This window comes from Mustela putorius, unplaced genomic scaffold, assembly GCF_011764305.1.
Source record: "Mustela putorius furo isolate JIRA1106 unplaced genomic scaffold, ASM1176430v1.1 tig00000997_pilon_pilon_pilon, whole genome shotgun sequence".
NCBI lineage: Eukaryota > Metazoa > Chordata > Mammalia > Carnivora > Mustelidae > Mustela > Mustela putorius.
This window is the reverse complement of record NW_025421527.1, coordinates 6,050,342-6,068,723: the sequence shown is the minus strand read 5'-3', so window position 1 is coordinate 6,068,723 and position 18,382 is coordinate 6,050,342. Positions and strand designations below refer to the sequence as shown.

The 18,382-nt window shown below is 53.9% G+C and overlaps 3 protein-coding genes across 15 annotated transcripts in view; 1 reads left to right on the top strand and 2 right to left on the bottom strand.

Annotated features, from left to right (window-relative positions):
- Positions 1-773: 773 nt before the first annotated feature.
- Positions 774-5,614, bottom strand: RAB13 (RAB13, member RAS oncogene family). 5 transcript variants are annotated; one of them, XM_045086875.1, is made up of 9 exons: positions 4,667-5,614; positions 2,921-3,090; positions 2,365-2,420; positions 2,107-2,167; positions 1,791-1,868; positions 1,614-1,703; positions 1,464-1,529; positions 1,304-1,357; positions 774-1,131 (listed from the first exon to the last, which is right to left on the bottom strand). In XM_045086875.1, the coding sequence occupies exons 1-9, from the start codon at positions 4,788-4,790 to the stop codon at positions 1,054-1,056; spliced, it is 777 nt and encodes a 258-aa protein (XP_044942810.1). In that variant the 5' UTR covers positions 4,791-5,614; the 3' UTR covers positions 774-1,053. The 5 variants fall into 5 exon arrangements, with proteins under 5 accessions (XP_044942810.1, XP_044942811.1, XP_044942812.1 ...); XM_045086876.1 differs by having other exon boundaries at positions 2,365-2,417; XM_045086877.1 differs by having other exon boundaries at positions 2,365-2,417; positions 2,921-2,981; positions 4,667-4,741.
- A 1,136-nt stretch (positions 5,615-6,750) lies between these two features.
- Positions 6,751-7,882, top strand: RPS27 (ribosomal protein S27). The gene is made up of 4 exons (XM_045086888.1): positions 6,751-6,902; positions 7,150-7,258; positions 7,451-7,561; positions 7,802-7,882. The coding sequence occupies exons 1-4, from the start codon at positions 6,897-6,899 to the stop codon at positions 7,828-7,830; spliced, it is 255 nt and encodes an 84-aa protein (XP_044942823.1). The 5' UTR covers positions 6,751-6,896; the 3' UTR covers positions 7,831-7,882.
- A 269-nt stretch (positions 7,883-8,151) lies between these two features.
- NUP210L (nucleoporin 210 like) overlaps positions 8,152-18,382 on the bottom strand; it is an 87,632-nt gene continuing 77,401 nt past the window's right edge. For 6 of the 9 annotated variants that reach the window (XM_045086866.1, XM_045086867.1, XM_045086868.1 and 3 more), the window contains 7 exons: positions 17,729-17,855; positions 14,749-14,898; positions 13,156-13,406; positions 11,684-11,888; positions 8,781-8,885; positions 8,429-8,503; positions 8,152-8,353 (listed from right to left, as the gene is read on the bottom strand). In XM_045086866.1, the coding sequence (XP_044942801.1) occupies positions 8,253-8,353; positions 8,429-8,503; positions 8,781-8,885; positions 11,684-11,888; positions 13,156-13,406; positions 14,749-14,898; positions 17,729-17,855 (1,014 nt within the window). In that variant the 3' untranslated portion in view covers positions 8,152-8,252. Of the gene's footprint in view, positions 8,354-8,428; positions 8,504-8,780; positions 8,886-10,579; positions 11,889-13,155; positions 13,407-14,698; positions 14,899-17,728; positions 17,856-18,382 lie in introns of those variants that run through there. The other 3 variants (XR_006608594.1, XR_006608595.1, XM_045086871.1) reach the window with 3 other exon arrangements.

Below are 18,382 nucleotides of genomic sequence, written 5' to 3'. Positions count from 1 at the left end.
TGTGCTCCTGCTCTGACAAATAAATAAATAAAAATCTTTAAAAAAAAAAAAGATTAATGACTACAGTGCCAGGGTGGCTCAGTAAGTTAAGCATCTGCGTTCAGCTCAGGTCATGATCCCAGAGCCCCATCCTGGCGTCCACCACCCCGTCAGTTTCCGCTTGCTGGCCCCGCCCCTTGTGTGCGCTCATGCGGGCTCTCTCTCTAATAAATAAGTATGTAAAAAGAGAGAGAGAGCGAGAGAGCGAGCGAGAGAGCGAGATGACTGAATGAATCTCCTCCGTGTCTCATTTCCCTTATCTATAAAAGTGGAGAATAACGCCTACCAGCTACCTAAGAGGACTGGTGGTAGAATCAGAGATGCTTGAAGGAATCACAGGATAAAACCAGAACCTGTTACTTCCTTGAGTCTAGGGCTGTCATTCCCCTGGGAAGACCTAAGAAAGAGTCCTCTGGAAACCAGGCAAGGCTCTGCCCACAAGGCTCCTCTGAACCCTATAACAGAAAAAGGATGTCCAGGTCTCCAGGTTCAGAGAATCTCCCGGTCTCTTCCTCATCCACGTGGGGACAGGTCCCAGTGTCACAGGAGGCCAGCCTAATTCCAGCAGCCCAACCACCTCAGAAGCAGGAATTGGGTCTGATGATGAATGTCACCCAAACCAGGGACCTTCGTGTGGGTGCTGGTCCTTCATACTGACAAGACCGTGCAGGGTCATAGGGTCAAACTTCCAGAGGAGATGCTGAGCCAACTTCTCACACAACCCTAACACCTGATCCACTAACAACAAATCAACTGTTTATTTACATTTATGTCTGCCCTAGAAGCCCGGGGAAGGTCTGACACCCAGGGCCAGTTCTTCCAGCCGCCTCTCCTCCTGGCTTGTCCGTCTCTCTCTCTTCTACCTCCTTTCCGTCCCTCGCCTTCCCGTGTTCTTCTCCGCTGGCTCCTACTCTTCCACCATCTACCTACCTGCAGCCCCTCCGAGTCCCACGTGCTGCTCCTCCCCTGCCCACCCACAGCCTCCCTCAGGTCCAGCCTCCGGGCCTAGGGTCCTCAGCCGAGGGAGCACTTGCTGGTGTTCTTCTTGTCACAAGCTCTCAGGTCAGTGCCGGGGGGCTTGTGGCTGTTTCCCTGGAGGGGGAAGGGCACAGGATCAGGGTGACAGTGGCCGTCTGGGGTCTGTACACTGCTGGAAGGGGATCCACCCTTGGGGACGTCAGCACTGCTCGTCTCCTGGGGTTTCACTCCTAACAGGTGCGTTCACGCACACACAGCTGTGCCCCTCCCAGCAGAACCAACTCACCGGTCTCCGGCCTCCTGACTTGAGCAAGATGTCCCGGGCCAGGGAACTGAAAGCCTGACGGGTAAAGGAGTGAGTGGTCAGAACAGGCCGGAGGGGGGAGGGGGGCTTGCCGACCACCAGCCATCTCTGGGAGTGGGGGTGGGCATGGGGCATGTCTCACCTCATCCACATTTGTGCTGGACTTGGCACTGGTCTCGAAGAATCGGATCCCATGCTCGCGAGCCAGCTGTGGAGTGGAGAGGGGAAGAAGAGAGGTGGGCCCAGGGCGGCAGCCTTCTGGAACCCAACTCCATCTTGGCCTGGGCCTCACCTTAACAGCGCGCTCCTTCTGCACCTTCCTCTTGGCCTCCATGTCGCACTTGTTGCCCAGCAGCAGGCGCTCCACCCCAGCTGAGGCGTTCTGGGAGCACGAAGGCAGGAAGAGTCAGGTGGGGTCCCGCCCACCTTCACGGCTCCAGGCCTCCCGTCTCTTCAGGAGGGTCTTTACCTCTTTGATGCTTTTCATCCAGTTCTGAATATTCTCAAAGGATTTTTCATCCGTGATGTCATACACTAGGATAATGCCCTGCAGGATGGCAAGAGTTCACCATGGAGCCTTGGGCCCCATTCCCCCCCACCCCGTTTCAGCTTCCTGCCCCTTCCCGTGACCCTGCAAATTCTCTCCAAGCTTCTCCCATAGTCCGTGAGGGTCCTCCACCTCGCGCGCTCTGCCCCTCCCAATTTCCCCGCCCCAGCCGTGCCCGTGGGTCCTCGGACAGCTCCCCTCTGCTGCCTCATCCCTCGTCCACACCCACACCTCGTACCATGGCCCCACGGTAATAGGCAGTCGTTATGGTCTTGAACCGCTCCTGGCCAGCCGTGTCCCTGAAGAAGGGGCGGGAGAGAGGGAATGGTTCTCCAAAGACAGAAATGCCCCTGCTAAGGATGGAGCTCTTGCAACATGGTGGGGCTGAAAGGAACAGCATCAGAAAACAGTCAAGGGGGAAAAGGAGGTAGGACGTCTAGGAGGTGACACAGACCTGAGGGACAAGGTCTCTCGGGCTCATCTGTCGAACACCTACCCCGTGCCAGGCGCCTCCTTCACCCTGCCCTCGTGACGCATGTCGTCCGGTCCCTGCTTTACAAACGAGGGCAGCGATCCGAAGGGGCTCGGCAACGGATGAAGGTCATTCAGCAGCAAGCCCCAACCTACTCTTCTCCACTGCGCCCCAAAGCTTCTCCAGGCCGCCCCCGCTTCCACAGCCGGCACCCCACGGGTCTCCCGCGGCAGGTCGGCCCTCGCGGCTCGGCTCTCCAGGCTCTCGGAGACGCAGGGAGAGCACACGCGGACCATCTCAACTCCCCCGCTTGCTGGGCACCTGCCTGAATGCCCTTCCCACGGGACAGCCCTGCAGACATCTACTGTCAAGTTCCGAGAATGCTCTGGAGCCAGGAGAGGCGCGCGAGTTACGAGAAAGCGGAGAGCAGTTGAGCAGGCTGGAAGAGACCCGGACGGAGGACGTCGGAGGCAGGGACAGGGAGTGGCCTGGGAGAAGTGGCGGAAGCAGCGGCGGGGAGAGGGAGCACCGTGGGAGCGACCGGAGGGAATGCGGCCCGCAGTGCTGGGGGTCCACTCACCAGACCTGCAGTTTGATCTTCTTCCCCTCTACATCCACGGTGCGGATCTTGAAGTCGATTCCTAGGAGGGGGCGCACGCGCTGAGGCGGAGACCCAGGGAGGATTGGGAGGCGAGGGACTGGGGCACCGCAGTACTGGGGACTCTGCAGGGGCTGGACTTGGGAAGCAACCTTGTTGCAAGTGAAACGAGAATTTTCTCAAAGCTGTATTAGTACAGTAAGCATATTGTTTTTCCTGAGACGTTGCGGATCTGGGAGGCGAGGTGATGGAAGTTCTCCTGGGCGGCTTCAGGCGCCTCTTGGGTCCACCCAGCAACCCCGGCTGACAGCTCTCTTAGTTGTGTCTCCCTCAAAATAGGACTTTCAGGGGCACCTGGGTGGCTCAGTGGGTTACACCTCAGCCTCCAGGACAGGTCAGGATCTCAGGGTCCTGGGATGGAGCCTGCTTCCTCCTCTCTGCCTACTTGTGATCTCTCCCTCTCTCTGTCAAATAAGTAAAATTTTAAAAAAGATTTTATTTATTTATTTGACAGAGAAATCACATGGAGGTAGAAAGACAGGCAGAGAGAGAGGGAAGAGGCTCCCTTCTGAGCAGAGAACCCGACGTGGGGCTCCATCCCAGGACTCTGGGATCATGACCTGAGCCTCAGGCAACCCCATAAATAAAATCAGGACTTTAAAAAACAGGACTTTCAGCTTCCTCTTCCCGTCTGTTTTCCTAGAACGCTGTACCCTCGGTGCCCCGGCCTCCCTTCAGCCCTATAGGACAAGGAGCCAGGAAAGAGGTAGCTGAAGGCAGTGTGTTAGTTAAGGAGCAGGCCACACTTGCAAGCAAGACCCATTCCTCCCGAGGCTGAACTAGGAAAGGCGGCATTTTCCTTTCCTTTCCTAACCAGAATGGTCTTGAGACTCCCCTTGTTTTATTTCCCAGGCCGGAGAACATGAAGAACGACAAGAAGAGAGGAGGGGAGGCAGCGTTCGTGGTGCCAACGTGGGCCCCTCCCCAGAGCCCTTTGGGAGCCCAACAGGGAGTCTGAGTCACCGGGCTGACTCAGGGCCCCCAAAAGTCCCCCCACTCCTACCCTCCTTGCCTGGCTGACTGTATCCACCTTGCCAGTCCTTGGGCCACTTTCTAGCCCAGAGGGTCACTCTGTCCCACCCTGCCCACCCCCACTAAGCGGAGGGGCAGGGAGACTGGGCAGTGGTGAGGTGGGGATGCAGCGCGAGGCTCTGAAACTCAGCAGATGGAAAGAGGCTAATGGACCTGGAAAGCATGTTCAGGGAGAGGGGGCAGGAAATTCGGGGGGTCAAGGCTCACAGGTGGGTGGGGGTGGGGAGAGATGCGCGGCGGTAAGCGCAGAAGGGTTCATGTGGATTTGGGGAGAAGGACGGTAGCAGGAAAACGAGGGGCCGGCACAACCGAGAAGTTACGCGGCCTCAGAGAGCTTCGAGGCCGGGTACCATTCGGACAGATGTGCGGGGCTTGGTCTGAGACTGGGCTGAGTTTAGAAGCCCCCCTCTGGAGGACTGAAAAGTAGGGGCCACTAGTAGCCTGGGAGCCTGGGGGAGCCGGGGGTGTGGGACAGGGCAGGGGCTCCGCCAACGCGCTCACCGCCGGTGGAGAGGCAGGGGTGAGTGCCTGGGGGAGCCGGGGGTCGGGGCGCGGCCGGCGGGCTCGCCGCGCGTGGAGAGGCAGGGGTGAGAGGGCCGGGGGCTCCGGGGGTCCGGGCGCGGCCGGCGGGCTCACCGATGGTGGAGATGTAGGTGTTGTTGAAGCTGTCCTCTGCGAAGCGAATGATGAGACAAGTCTTGCCCACCCCCGAGTCCCCGATGAGCAGCAACTTGAAGAGGTGGTCGTAGGCTTTGGCCATGGCGGACACTGGGGAGCCGGGGGAGGCGCCGGTGGGCGGGCCCGCAGGGCTGGCGGACGGAGCGGCCCGGAGCCCAGGCCAGGAAGCTTCCCTCCCTCTCCGCCCAGGCCCCGGGAAAGAGGGGAGGCGGCCCTGCCGTGGGCCCCACCCCCTGGCCGCCCGCCGGGGCCCCCCGCCCCTCCCCCGCGCGCTCGCAGTCCGCGCGGGGGACGCCGTGGGACGGGGCAGCCTCCGCCACGCGGACGGAATCGGGGTGACGCCGGCTGACGGCGGCGCTGGCACTGGGGGCCACCACGCGGGGGGGGCGGGGGTGCTGAGACGAGGGACCCGAGGGCCATTCCAGGCTGGCCGCCTTCGGGGCCCTGCTGGGCTCCGGGGTTCCCCGCCCTCAAGTCCGGCGCCCCGGGAACGCGGCGGGACGCCCCGCGACACCAGCCACTTGTGGGGACGCTCTGCCCCCTGGTGGTCGGCGTGAGGCGGCGGCGTCCTGCAGCCCCACGGGGCGGGGGAGAAGCCGCGCGCACACGTCGGTGTAGACGCACCACGAACCAGCACCGCACACCGGTACACGCATCCCCCCCGCCACACACACACACACACACTTTCGCCAACTCCTTCTGGGTCTTTATTCGGGGACCGCGCGTGGGATCGGTGCGACGGAGTCCGGGGCCACTCGTCTGCTTTCCTCCTCCGACGGGGCGCGATCTTCACGCCAGCCCGGGGCGGCCCGGACAGCGCCGTCCAGCGCCGTGAAAGGGCTGCAGAAGGGCAGACGCGGCTGCGGAGACACTCGTTATCTTTGCCTTCGGGGAGGACACGGGACCCCCGCTTCTCTCACAGCGGCCAGCGCGCGTGCGGTGCGGGTGTGCGCGGACGCCTCTCGTCACCGGCTCGTCCGGCCGTCTTGGCGCCCAGGGCCCGCCCGCCCATCCCCTCCGCCCCGCAGACCGTGACCCGGCTCCGTCCGTCACTTTTCTTTCTCTGGCCGAGACGGCGGGCGGGCGCACGAGCAGGGGAGGAGGACAGGAGCCGCCGACGGCGCGCCGGGCGGGGAGCCGACGCGGGGCTCCGGACGCCTGGGCCCTGGGCTCACGACCCCAGCCGAGGCAGAGGCTTCACGGCCGGAGCGCCCCCGGCGCCCCCGCTCCGACCCAGCCCTGAAGCTGCTCGCCCGCTCGCGCGGCCCGTCTGCTAAAGACCCGTCCGCGCGTCCTGTGCTTCGGCCCCGATCTGGGCTCTTCCCGCCCGCACCCCGCCGCGCGGGACCCCTCATTCCGGCCCCGGCCTCCCCCGCTCGCCCATTTCGGCCGAAAGGCCGCTTCCTCGGGACGTTCCGGCCCCCGGCGGGCGCTGGAGGCGGTTCTGCTCCCCGAGGCCGGTGCGACACCGGCCACGGCGCGGGGCTCACCCCACCGAACTTGGCAGAGGCGCGTCAGGGCCCCGGGTCCGCGGCGGAGCTGTCGCCCGCACGCCCCGACCGCGACGCACACGCCTTTCCCGGACTCCAAGGCGCCCTCGCGTCGTCTTCGAGCCTCCCTGCGACCCAGGGGCTGCGGAGCGGGGCTGCGCTCCCCGTGGGGCTCCCTCCGCGCTCTGCCACGCGCGTCCGCGCCGCGGAGAGCCGGGGCCGGGGCCGACGGGCGGGAAGGGCTGCGGGAGGGTCACGGGGCACCGCCGCGTCGGCGGGGAGGGGGCGGGAGCCCGGGCGGCTCCTCGGCCCGCACCGCGAGCGGAGCAGGACGTCAGGGTCTGAGGTCGCCGTCGTGCGAGGAGAGGGGCCGGAAGACCCAACCAAACCCAGCGGCGGGCCGCGACGCGGGCGGCGGGAGCTTTTCTGCCCCGCGTAGGTCACGGGCACCGAAACCCGCTGGGAGACACCGAGGGTCTCGGCCAAGTCCCGCGCACGCTCGGCCGCCCCTGCGGACGCGCTCCCGCCCACGCGGCGCGGCAACCCCCGGCGGCGGGCGGCCGTCCCCGGCCGCGGCGGCGCGCGGACTCCGGCATGGCGGCCCAGCGCGCGCGCGTCACTTCCGGCGGGCGGCGGATATAAGCGGCAGGATTTCCGCTTTCGCTCCTTTCCGGCGCTGACGACCTCCCCACGAGAACATGCCCGTGAGTTCCCCGCCCGGGTCCCGGCGGAGCCGTCGCCTCTCGCGCGCGCGCGCGCACGTCCCGCCGCCGGGTGCGGGCCCCGGGGGCCGGCCGCGGGCTTCGGGCCTCAGGCGACGGGCGCGGGGGCGGGCGGCGCGCGGCCCGGGGCGGGGGTAAGATGGCGGCCCCGCGGCGGACGCCGGGCGGCTCGAGCTGCCGCTGCCGCCGGGGCGGCCGCCGCCCTGACCGCGCCCGTCGGCTCTCGTAGCTCGCGAAGGACCTCCTGCACCCGTCCCCGGAAGAGGAGAAGAGGAAGCACAAGAAGAAGCGCCTGGTGCAGAGCCCCAACTCCTACTTCATGGACGTGAAGTGCCCGGGTGAGGGGCGCCGCCCGGGGGGCCGACGGCGGCCGCGGCGGGGGGCGGGGGGCGGCTCCCCAGCGGGTCGCACGCGCCTGTGCCGCCGGCGCGTCCCGCGGAGGGGTCGGTGGATTCGGGGGGGCGGGCGGCCGCGGCCGGGCCGGCGTCGGGGTCCTGAGCCCCTGCCCCTCGGCGTGTGTCCGCCCGCAGGATGCTACAAAATCACCACCGTGTTCAGCCACGCGCAGACGGTCGTGCTGTGTGTCGGCTGCTCCACTGTGCTCTGCCAGCCCACGGGAGGGAAGGCGAGGCTTACAGAAGGTGAGCGCGGACCTCGCGCGGCGGAGCGGCCGCGGGGCTGGAGCTTGGCCCTGGGGGCGCTGGTCCCCCCCCCCCGTGCTCGGACACCGCGTGTTTCTCAGCGCCAAGGCCGAGGCGGAGGCGTCCGAGGCGGGTCTGCGTTTGAGCGGGCGGTGGTGTAGCGGCGGCTTTCGGGGCGGTCGTCAGGCCGGCCCCTGTTGTGGGGGGCAGGACGTCACCCTCGGAACCTCCTCCTTCCAGGATGCTCCTTCAGGCGGAAGCAGCACTGAGCGCCCGGATCCAGATGAGCGGGACGCTACCCCAATAAACCGATTTTGGATACGTTCTGTTTCTTGTCCTTGTCTTACTGCTAGGAAGTAAGTGCTACCTCAAGTGCTCAGGGTAACCGGCAGAGCGGACGGCTAGAGTCACTGGGGGCAAGTAAGTGGCCAAGTACTTAGGAAGTCTCTTGGGGACGCTTTTGTCCAGTTAGGTTCACTGAGTAAATTCTCCGATCTTGATTAAAAACGTGGGATACTAGCTAGAAACGGGTATTGCACTTCTATGATTTCATAGTATGAAGTATGGATACTTAGCCCAACACACTCGAGTGTAAACAGCTTGGGATCCTTTATTTACAGCGCTCAGAAGCCTAGTTTGGGGCCTTATGGCTCCGCTCCACGACAGTTGAGGGGATTTGTGCGAGGGGAGGTTAGTGCCGGGCGCTCCATAGCCAGGGTTGTAGCCGAGTCGGGCCTGGTGGTGGCTGTGGACTCGTGAAAGGCGGCGGAGAACGTGTGGCGGTGTAGGAACCTAGGAGTAAAAAGGACAAGCAGATGGAGTGTGAATGATCTGGGCTTTTCATAGGTGAGGGGGGTTCTTACTTACCTGGTGGTGGTGGTCCTCGCGTTGGTACATAAACAACTGGCGCCGTCTGTATCTTGTGTAAGAAGGCATTGTAGGCTGGGAAAAGAACAAGGCAGACACCGCCGTTATCTCCAGGCTTAGCAGTGCTGTCCACTCCCAAGCGGAGTCTGCCACATGCAGTTTGCTGCTTGGTGGGAAGTTGGGCAGGACGTTTGGTCCACTAGGTGACCAGGGCTGGGGAGGCTGAATGAGGTCCAGCTGTTTGACACAAGTGAGATGTGATCATCTAATTCTTATTCTCATAGTGGGTGGAATTAAATGAAGGCAGTTTGTAAGTCAAACGTCCATGGTGCTGAATGTAAGGGCGCCTTACCTAGAAAGGTGAAAGCCGTTGATGCCAGCACGGCACAGAGGGTAAAGAGGATGGTCTGGTGAGAACCCAGGAACTTCTGGAGGATACCTGAGTCTTCACATTGATCTGTGTATTGATCAGAATGATACAAAGTAATAGTCCAAGCTAAAAACACACGGTCATGGGCAGAAGCTCCCAGAACCCAGTCCTTGGGGAAGTTGTCTTGCTTCTTAACAGGGTTAAAGAGGTGAATTATGTACTTGGTCCCTGTGCCTCTTTGTCTTGTTCTCCTCTCCTAGATAATAAACTCCCAAACCTGGAGTCTTACAGATGGGTATTTAACAAATGGATACGCTATCTTAAGATGCCCGTTACCTTTCCTGTGTATTTTAATTCCAAGTGACGTGCTTCTCTTGACCAAGTTTGTGATTGTGGCAGTTGAACTTCCAATTCTGATCCCTCTAACCTGACTTATTTGGATCACCAACCACTTTTCAATTCCAAGGGGGTTCCCTCGTCATTTTTTACTTAGGATGTGGTTTTTAGGGAGCATTCTGATTTTTGTGTAACAGTGTCCTCAAACACAAGTCCTTGAGACTTGTATTTTTGAAGCACACCTGACATTGGACATTGGTTTTTTCAAATTCTTCAGTGTCTAGAAACGAACACCTGCCCCAGCAAACTCCCCTGAACTTAATAGATCTTCCCGTATATCCATATTGTCACCAGGTCCTCCTACCTAGTTCCTATTCTGCATCCCTAGCGTAGGCCCTCTGACCTTCAGACTTGTGAGTGGTCTCTCTTCTCATGGTACTTGGTTTCAGAATTGTTTACAAACTGCTTTGCTCTGAAGAATAGTTTGAAGTTGTTTGAAATAAAGATGCACTAAAAGCAAGATGATGTTCTATATTAATCCTTGATCAGGTCCAATTGTTGAAAGCTTTGGACTTTCCAGTATTTACAGGGTAAGAGTCCAAATAAATTGATTAGGAACAGGATTATGATTATGAAACATGATGAACCTTTCCAGTACCGCTTTGTTCTGGCTACAATGAACTGATTACTATCTCCTTAATTAGGCCCTGTCTTAAATCTGATTCCTGTACTAGTACCATGTGCCTGGTGTACGTACCATACCATGCCTGGCATATTACCAGCAGGTACTCAGTGTGCTTGTGGTGATAAGCTGAAGGCTGAGTTGGATCGTGGGGTCTGACCACTTCAACTCACCAGGGCTGTACTATTCCCTCTGGTCCCTCTCTTAGCTCTGAGAAGTGCGGACCATTTATTATGCTATGAACAACTTGGGCAGTATGGTGACACCTGTGGATCCTTCTCAGAATGTTTTTATTTTTTCATATTTTTTCTGATACCTATATATATGTTTTAAAGATTTTAATTTATTTGACAGAGATCAGAAGCAGGCAGAGATGCAGGTAGAGAGGAGGAAGCAGACTCCCCGCTGAGCAGAGAGTCTGATGCGGGACTCGATCCCAGGACCCTGAGATCATGACCTGAGCCGAAGGCAGAGGCCTTAACCCACGGAGCCACCCAGGCGCCCCATCTCAGAATGTTTTTAAATGCAAAAATTAAAATGTGTAGGAACAAAGGAAACCAGCTTGACCAAAGTTAACCAAAACAGAAAAAAACTTAATTGTGATACAGCTCTGTATACACTTAGCAAGATGTTAAAAAGGCCTTTTTTGATACAGTAATATGCTTTAGTAATAAAGACTTAGACTCAGGTCTGATAACTACTGTAATTTTTTGTGTAATTTTGAAGTGAACATTGGTATCTAATAATTGAAACATGAAAATACCTGAATTCTGTAGGTGACAGTCCTACATACTGCTATTACTGTGGTTTGTTGCTTATATTCATAAAACTGGAAATGAAAAGTTTCAGTTAGAGGTTAATTGAAAATAAAGGTGCAGAGGTGCCTGGGTGGCTCAGTCAGTTAAGCAGCTGCATGCGGCTCAGATCATGATCCCAGAGTCCTGGGATCAAGTCCCACATCCGGCTCCCTGCTCAGTGGGGAGCCTGCTTCTCCCTCAGCCTGCAGCAACCCCTGCTGTGCCCTTTCTCACTCTGACCAATAAAGTCTTAAGAAAATAAAGGTGCAGTTCTTCCCCTTTGAGGGTCATGTGCACCTGGATATTCCATCCATGGACCCTTGCAGAAGCCCATTACAACTCCAGATTTACAACAGGACACAGGTGGAACACGGGGTCTAGTCATGGAAACTTGAGCATCTCCAGTTCCTCAGAGGGAAAAACATCTACCTTAGAGTTCTAAGAGAACAAATGCATGCAAAATGCACTTAGGGTATTGGCCAGTACATACCCCGTGTTTGTAGAAACAGCTCTTTCATGGGAGACGAACAGGGGTTCAGTCCAGTTCACTCCTAGTTCATTCAAAGAACACTTTCTCTGGAGGGATGGGCAGGTAGAGGTGACAGCATACGGAGGATGATCCTTGGGCTTTCCTAACATCTCCGTAACTGCACGTGTTCCCATACCACCCAGGCAGGGGCATAGTTTCTAAACTGAGGCAGGACTAGAATCAGGATTTTGGAGAGGAAAGTCTTGGTTCTAGGGCTGTCACCGTTTACCCACTGCCTGATACAAAAAGCTCTGCCAGATGTTTTTGAAGAAAGTCATTTATCAAGAGGTTTACAACAGAGAAGAGTACATTAACAAGACCGAAGTTCTTAAATTAATTACCACTCTTAAATACGTCAGTTAAGTAGAAAACCTTGGTGGTGATAAGAGAGCTTCTTGGAAGGTTCCGCTCCAGGTAGTCTTGGAAAATAAAGATCCATACCCCAGCTAGTTTGAGTAATCCTAGCCAAGTGCCTGAATTGTTCCTCATTACCTGTGGTCTTTGCTTCTCTAGATTAAAAACAGGAGCCCCCAGTGCTCACCTGCACCAGCCTTCTCCTTCAGAGCTCTCACTAGCACAGCCTCACTTTGACTGGTGAGCTCACAGGAAATATTGATGAAAATGGGTGATGCCGTCTGCTGAAGGGAGGTGAAGTTGACTACCCTTACGGGATAGACAGCCAGGCCAGGTGTGAGGGAAGATCGCCTGTGGCCAGAGACCACTAGAACTGGGGAGCTGGGGAAGACCTTGGAGAAAAGAGAAAATGGCACTTGTCTGACAGAAGGAAAATCCGTTTTGTATCAATATTATGTTCTAAACATACAGTAAGATCCCTGTATTTCTAGTTAGCGTCTTAAGTCCTCTTTTTCACACTCAGATGTGTTGAAATAGATAATGGAAGAAAATGATCTATGAGAATAAAATGGGCTTCAAAAAAGTTTTGAAGGCACTAGGGGCGCCTGTGTGGCTGTCAGTTGAGTAGCCAGTTAACTCTTGGATTCTGCTCAGGTCCTGCTGTTAGGGCTGGAGGGATCCAGCCCTGTGTTGGGGCTCCACACTCAGTAGAAGTCTGCTTGGATATTCTCTCCCTCTGCCCCCACTTGCTCTTAAATCGTTTAAAAAAAAAAAAAAAAAGCGGGGGGACACCTGGGTGACTCTGTTGGTTGGGCAACTGCCTTTGGTTCAAGGCATGACCCCAGGGTCCTGGGATCACACCCCACATTAGGCTCCCTGCTCAGCAAGGAGCCTGCTTCTCCCTCTCCCATTGTCCCTCTCCCTGTGCATGCTCTCTTTCTCAAATCTTTTTGGGTGCCTGGGTGGCTTGGTTGGTTGAGGGACTGCCTTCAGCTCAGGTCATGATCCCAGAATTCCAGGATCAAGTCCCACGTTGGGCTCCCAGCTCCGTGGGTTGTCTGCTTCTCCCTCGGACCTTCTCGCCTCTCATGCTCTCTTTCTTTCTCTCTTAGCAAATAAATAAATAAAATCTATAAATAAGTATTTTTCTTTAAAGTTTTTTAAAAAATTTATTAAAGATTTTATTTATTTACTTGACAGAGATCACAAGTAGACAGGCCGGCAGAGAGGGGGAAGCAGGCTCCCCGCTGAGCAGAGAGCCCGATTCCATTCGGGGCTGCATCCCAGGACTCTGGGATCATGATCTGAGCTGAAGGCAGAGGCTCAACCCACTGAGCCACCCAGGCGCCCCTAAAAAAAAAGTTTCAAACTAGAATTCTAAAGATTAAGATGATACTGGTGTTATCTTCCAGACTGACAAAGCTCATGACCTAAATTCCGGACTCTGGGAACCCCCTGGCATTGTGAAGAGGACAGGTTTCCTTCATTCGTTTGAAGAACCACCTCCTTGCCCCTCCCCCACCGGGGCGCCCCTCCCCTGCTCGTGGTGAATTTTATCAAAGTCAGTCCATAGCTGTTCCTTTGCCCTTGGACTACGAATGAAGACTCCTTTTTCAAAACCTTGATCTCAGTTATGTTTTGGCTCAGGGCTTCACATACCTCTAGCTTCTCAAGAACTCTTTCTACCCCCAGCACTCTGATCTCCCCAACGTCTTGTCTGCGGCTAAGAACCAGTTCGGACTGGTTGATGTAAAAGGCCGGGATGAAAGGAATAAGGATTCTCTGCATTCCGTTCTTGCTGCGCTCCCTGACCAGTGTGGCCCACCCATAGACTGCGGTGTCAGCCGCGCTGAGGGCCTGGAGCAGCTCTTCAGACTGGGGTCGAGCCCTGATGAGGCAGACATAAACCCCTGCAGGAAAGATGAAAAACGAGCAGGGAAGGTTGAGCAGCTCTGTTCGGCCGCCGGCTTGAAATAGGCGGGAAACATGGACGCAAGTGCAGAAGAAAAGGTGGATTCAATTTTGACCGTTCCCTCTTAGCAGACTGTTGGCCACTGTGGGGAGGGAATGTACCGGAGAAAAACAGCTGAACTTGTTGCTTAAATCCGGTAAATAACACAGGGCAAATGGAAATCAAGCAGATGTAGAATGAGGTAACCAACAGTTGCCAAGATCAGGAAAGGGTTTGTGAAAAGCTTTGAGCATGGCTTAGTCACTCCCCGTCAAACCAAACCTCGACGGAATATTGTGCTAGTTCTCCCTGCTCCAACTCCGCGGTCTTTTCACAGACACCCTTTACTTCATTCCTTAATCCACCCATCCAAATCTTGCTAACTCCTCTTTTTGAAATGTCTGACACTTGCCGCTCCGTTCGTATCTCCCTGTTACTTGGGCTAGACTCTCAGCGGGTCATGCTTGGACTACTGCAGGGCCCTTCCCTGGCCGCCCGGCTGCCGCCTCTTCCCTCTCCATGCTGTGTCCTGCCGAACTCCGGGCTCTTTATTGCCTGGGATGTCCTGGCCTGTGGCCTCTCCCATCTAGCGCATTCCTAGTCATCCTTCCACAAGCCTTGCTGTGTAAAACTGACCAACCCCCAGGTTCGAGGTGGCTGCTCCTCTTTTCTTCCTGTCTCTACAGCATTCCATGCATCTCTGCTCTGTGACATCTCCCGGCACAGCGCTGGTGAAAATGAGAAGCCCTGACTTGCTCCCCTGTGTACACCTAGTCCCTGTCCTGGCACCAGGCATTCTGGCTAGTGCCCACCAGTTTCTTGAGTGAGCCTTCCGTCAGTGGCTGCTGGCTACTCGCGCCATACTGCCCGGCCTTAGAGCAGAAGGTCTTGGCCTGTAGCACTATCCTATTTATGCCTTACGTTTGACATGAATCCTCTCGTTCTACAAGGTGATTCATATGAAATTCCAATGTCATGCCTGTTTCTGCTTTATGCTAGTTAATGCTACTCTGCCTGGAATATCCTTCAGTTCAACAATAAACACTCCAACACTGCTACTTCCTGGGGATAAAAGATGAATGATCCAAGCCCAGAACAGGGACGGGCTAGCAGAGAAGAAAGTAGAAGACTCTAATAGAAAAAGCACAGGGTGTTACAGAGACTAAACAAAAACGCTGGTTGAGAAAGTTTCCATAGTTCTACAGCAGATGAAACCGCAAAGTGTAAATGCGACCCAGGAAGGAAGCGGTGCACGCGCAGGGACAGAAACCAGGGCGCCGGGTGCAGCGAGTGGGACGCACCTCTCTCCGTGCTGAACCCCGCGTGTACGTGGAAGACTTTGCTTGCTGGGATGTCTAGCAAAGTATTGCTGAACTGCACGTGGCACAGCACAAGGGTCTCAGGAAGAAGTACTGTTGTGATGGCCAAGGCCTGACTTGGGGTACAGGATCCTAATAAGCAGAAAAGAGAGAAATGACTGCCATAAGGATCTGTAAAAGAAGAAACTTACATAAGCCAGTAGTTTGATAAAAAAAAAAAAAAGGTAAGTCACGTGGATGGCTCAGTCTGTGGAGCAACTGACTCGATTTCGGCTCAGGTCATGATCCAAGGTTGTGTCGTGGAGCCCTGTGATGGCGTCTGCACTCAGCGCGGAGTCTGCTTGAGATTCTCTCTCTCTCTCAAAAATTTTTTTTAAAAAGATTTTATTTATTTGAGAGAGAGACAGCACAAGCAGAGGCGAGGGACAAGCAGACGTCCTGACAATTGGGGAGCCCGATGCAGGGCTCCATCCCAGGACTCCAGGATCATGATGAGAGCAGAAGACTGACATTAAGCAACTGAGACACCCAGGTGCCCCTCAAATAAGTAAATCTTAAAAAGGGAGGCTAGGGAAGCAGCTGGGTCAGAGAAGCATGCAACTCTTCATCTCAGGGTTGTTAGTTCGAACCCCACACCGGGTATAGAAATTACTTAAATAAAAAAAAATTTTTTAATAGCAAGAGAGAGGGCGCCTGGGTGGCTCAGTGGGTTAAGCTGCTGCCTTGGGCTCAGGTCATGATCTCAGGGTCCTGGGATCGAGTCCCGCATCGGGCTCTCTGCTCAGCGGGGAGCCTGCTTCCTCCTCTCTCTCTCTGCCTGCCTCTCTGCCTACTTGTGATCTCTGTTAAATAAATAAATAAATTAAATATCCTTTAAAAAAAAAAAAGCAAAAGACAGGGGTCAGTTCTGTCTTACTAGGCCAGCCCCTTTGGCTCCTGCCACAGTCAAGATAAAAGAATGGTCTAAGACCCTTGCTTTTGCTGATTTGTGAAGGACTATAGTGGCGCTTCCATTATCAATATCATAGGTGGGTCCTCTTTCAAAAGTTTCTGAAATTTGTCAGTGGGAATGAGACAGATTCCGGGAAAACTGGACAGCAATCACAGCCGGGAGGCTTTTCAGTCTAGGAAGTCCGAGTTTCCACAGCTGATTGCAGTGTGATTCAAATTAGAGATCTCCAGAATATTACACATGGTGGGGGTGCCTGGGTGGCTCAGTGGGTTAAGCCTCTAGCTTGGGCTCAGGTCATGATCCCAGGATCCTGGGATCGAGCCCCGCATTGGACTCCCTGTTCCATGGGGAGCCTGCTTCCCCCTCTCTCTCTGCCTGCCTCTGCCTACTTGTGATCTCTGTCTGTTAAATAGATAAATAAAATCTTTAAAAAAAAAAAAAGAATATTACACATGGTGTCTTAAGTAGGAGCCACACAGCCTTCAAGAAACGGACAGTTTCAATGGACAGCCTTCTAGATTAAGTAGGAGGTGGTGTCCTGTCCAAAATTTTCCCTTACAGTTTCTGAAGTTCTTCCTCAGCTGCCAGTAGTCAGTCTGGGGACCATTCTCATCTTTTGGAGACTACAAGCAATATCAAAGGAGTTGTTTCATAATAAAATAAGTTGTGGTTTTAGAAAGATTCTGGGAGGAAAAATTGCAATCTCTATATCTTAAGGCAGAGAGCAATGTATGAATATGTTATACATATTTAATACTTTGTAAAAGAACCTGGAACACTTTAAAAATCAAGTATTTATATATACTTAGATTATACTTACAAAATTAAATAATGTGAAAAGAAAGTAAGTGCTTAAAAACTGAATGACCAAAAGGGCAATTAGACTTAAATTTTACAGACAGTAATATTTTGGACTTCTTGGTTTTGCATGCTCTCTTTGCAAAAAAAAAAAAAAAAAAAAAAAAAAAGAATTTGTTCTTTCTTTAAAAAAATGAAAGAATTGGGGCGCCTGGGTGGCTCAGTGGGTTTAAGCCTCTGTCTTCAACTCAAGTCATGATCGCAGGGCCCTGGGATTAAGCCCCACATGGGGCTCTCTGCTCAGCGTAAAGCCTGCTTCCTCCTCTCTCTCTGCCTGCCTCTCTGCCTGCTTGTGATCTCTGTCAAAAAAATGGATAAAATCTTTAAAAAAAGTAAAAATAAAAATAAAAGAATTTACATGGACTTTGGAGTGGGACAGATGTACCAATTCTGCCACTAACTACATGTTACTTGCTCTTAGATTTGGTATTTCTCATTTTTAAAAGGACGGTAATTATTACGTAAGATTGTTAATTGAGGGGCACCTGAGTGGCTCAGTCGGTTAAGCATCTTTTTTTTTTTTAATTTTCATGTAGACTTTTTTTTTTTAAGATTTTATTTATTTATTTGACAAACAAGAGATCACAAGGAGGCAGAGAGACAGGTTGGGGGTGGGGTGGGAAGCAGGCTCCCCACTGAGTGGAGAGCCGCACCCTGGGATCATGGCCTGAGCTGAAGGTGGAGGCTTAACCCACTGATCCACCCAGGTGCCCCATGTTTATTATTTTTTTAAAGTAATCTGTATGCCCAATGTGGGGCTTAAACTCATGACCCTGAGATCAAGAGTCTCATGCTGCTCTGAGTCAGTCAGGCACCACCTTCCCACCTTTTACTGACAGTAAATTACAGCCCAGTACAGAACAAAAAAACCTACACGGTAAATTTGCTGAGCAAATAACAGTTAAAATGTCGCATACTCCAACACTTCTTAAATCTAGGGAAGCTGGAAAAGAATTGGGTCTGAGGCCTTATCCCAAACTTAACTATGTGGATGGAGCCTAAGACCATATTTTTACAAAAGTTTCGTCGGGTAGCTTTGAAAATCAGCCATATTTGAAATAAAAATCAATAAGGACTGCTAGTCTCATGGGTACATGAGAAGGAAGACCGAAATGATGGGAACAATCACCCAGACCTATTAAGAGACCTGACCTTTGAGATTAGCACCATTTCTGCCAATGGTAATGAAGAGCTTGAACACAGTTGAATTGGGGGTATTGGTGAGGTAGGTCTTGAGGTCATAACTGAGCGTTAATCTTGATGATGCATTGACCACCACCTGTGAGCAAACCAAAGGAAAATCTGTCCCTAATTCTTAGAGAATATTGTTTTCTCCCTCTCTACGCTTCATAACTTACCCAACCGAAAGCGCCATCTCACTCAAGGCCCGGGGGCCTTTCTACTTCACATAGTTAAGAACCACAAAATCTGTTTACCTTTGAGAAGAAAATAACATTTTTTTTTCCCTAAAAGGAGGTCTTTGTCCATTATTTTGTGTGACATCTTCCCTTTAGATGACCCCCTATTAAAATGCCTTCAAAGACAACTGCAACTTTTGTGAGTTGCATATAATCTCAGCCTTTTCTGAAACTTCAAAGTACTTTGTTTCTCTCAGTATACTTGTAATGTTCTGCCTTGTGCTGTAGGTATTTGTATTTTTGTTAAAAATCATTCCTATTTGAATCTAAGTTCTTCAACTGAGAGACTAATCTATCTTTGTATATCCTGTAATGTGCCTTGTATTTAAAGCAAGTGCTTCATGATTACATTGTGAGAAGATAATTAATGATGGCTCTCTGCCCCCAA

Excerpts from the sequence above, each read along its gene's own strand:
- RAB13 (XM_045086874.1), bottom strand. The coding sequence starts at position 5,128 with ATGGCCCTCGGGTCCCTCGTCTCAGCACCCCCGCCCCCCCCGCGTGGT. Across the intron at positions 1,530-1,613 it reads AGAAGGAGCGCGCTGTTAAG|CTGGCTCGCGAGCATGGGAT; the intron begins GTGAGGCCCAGG and ends TCCACTCCACAG. Across the intron at positions 1,132-1,303 it reads AGTCAGGAGGCCGGAGACCG|GGAAACAGCCACAAGCCCCC; the intron begins GTGAGTTGGTTC and ends TTCCCCCTCCAG.
- RPS27 (XM_045086888.1), top strand. Across the intron at positions 7,259-7,450 it reads CATGGACGTGAAGTGCCCGG|GATGCTACAAAATCACCACC; the intron begins GTGAGGGGCGCC and ends GTCCGCCCGCAG. Across the intron at positions 7,562-7,801 it reads GAAGGCGAGGCTTACAGAAG|GATGCTCCTTCAGGCGGAAG; the intron begins GTGAGCGCGGAC and ends TCCTCCTTCCAG.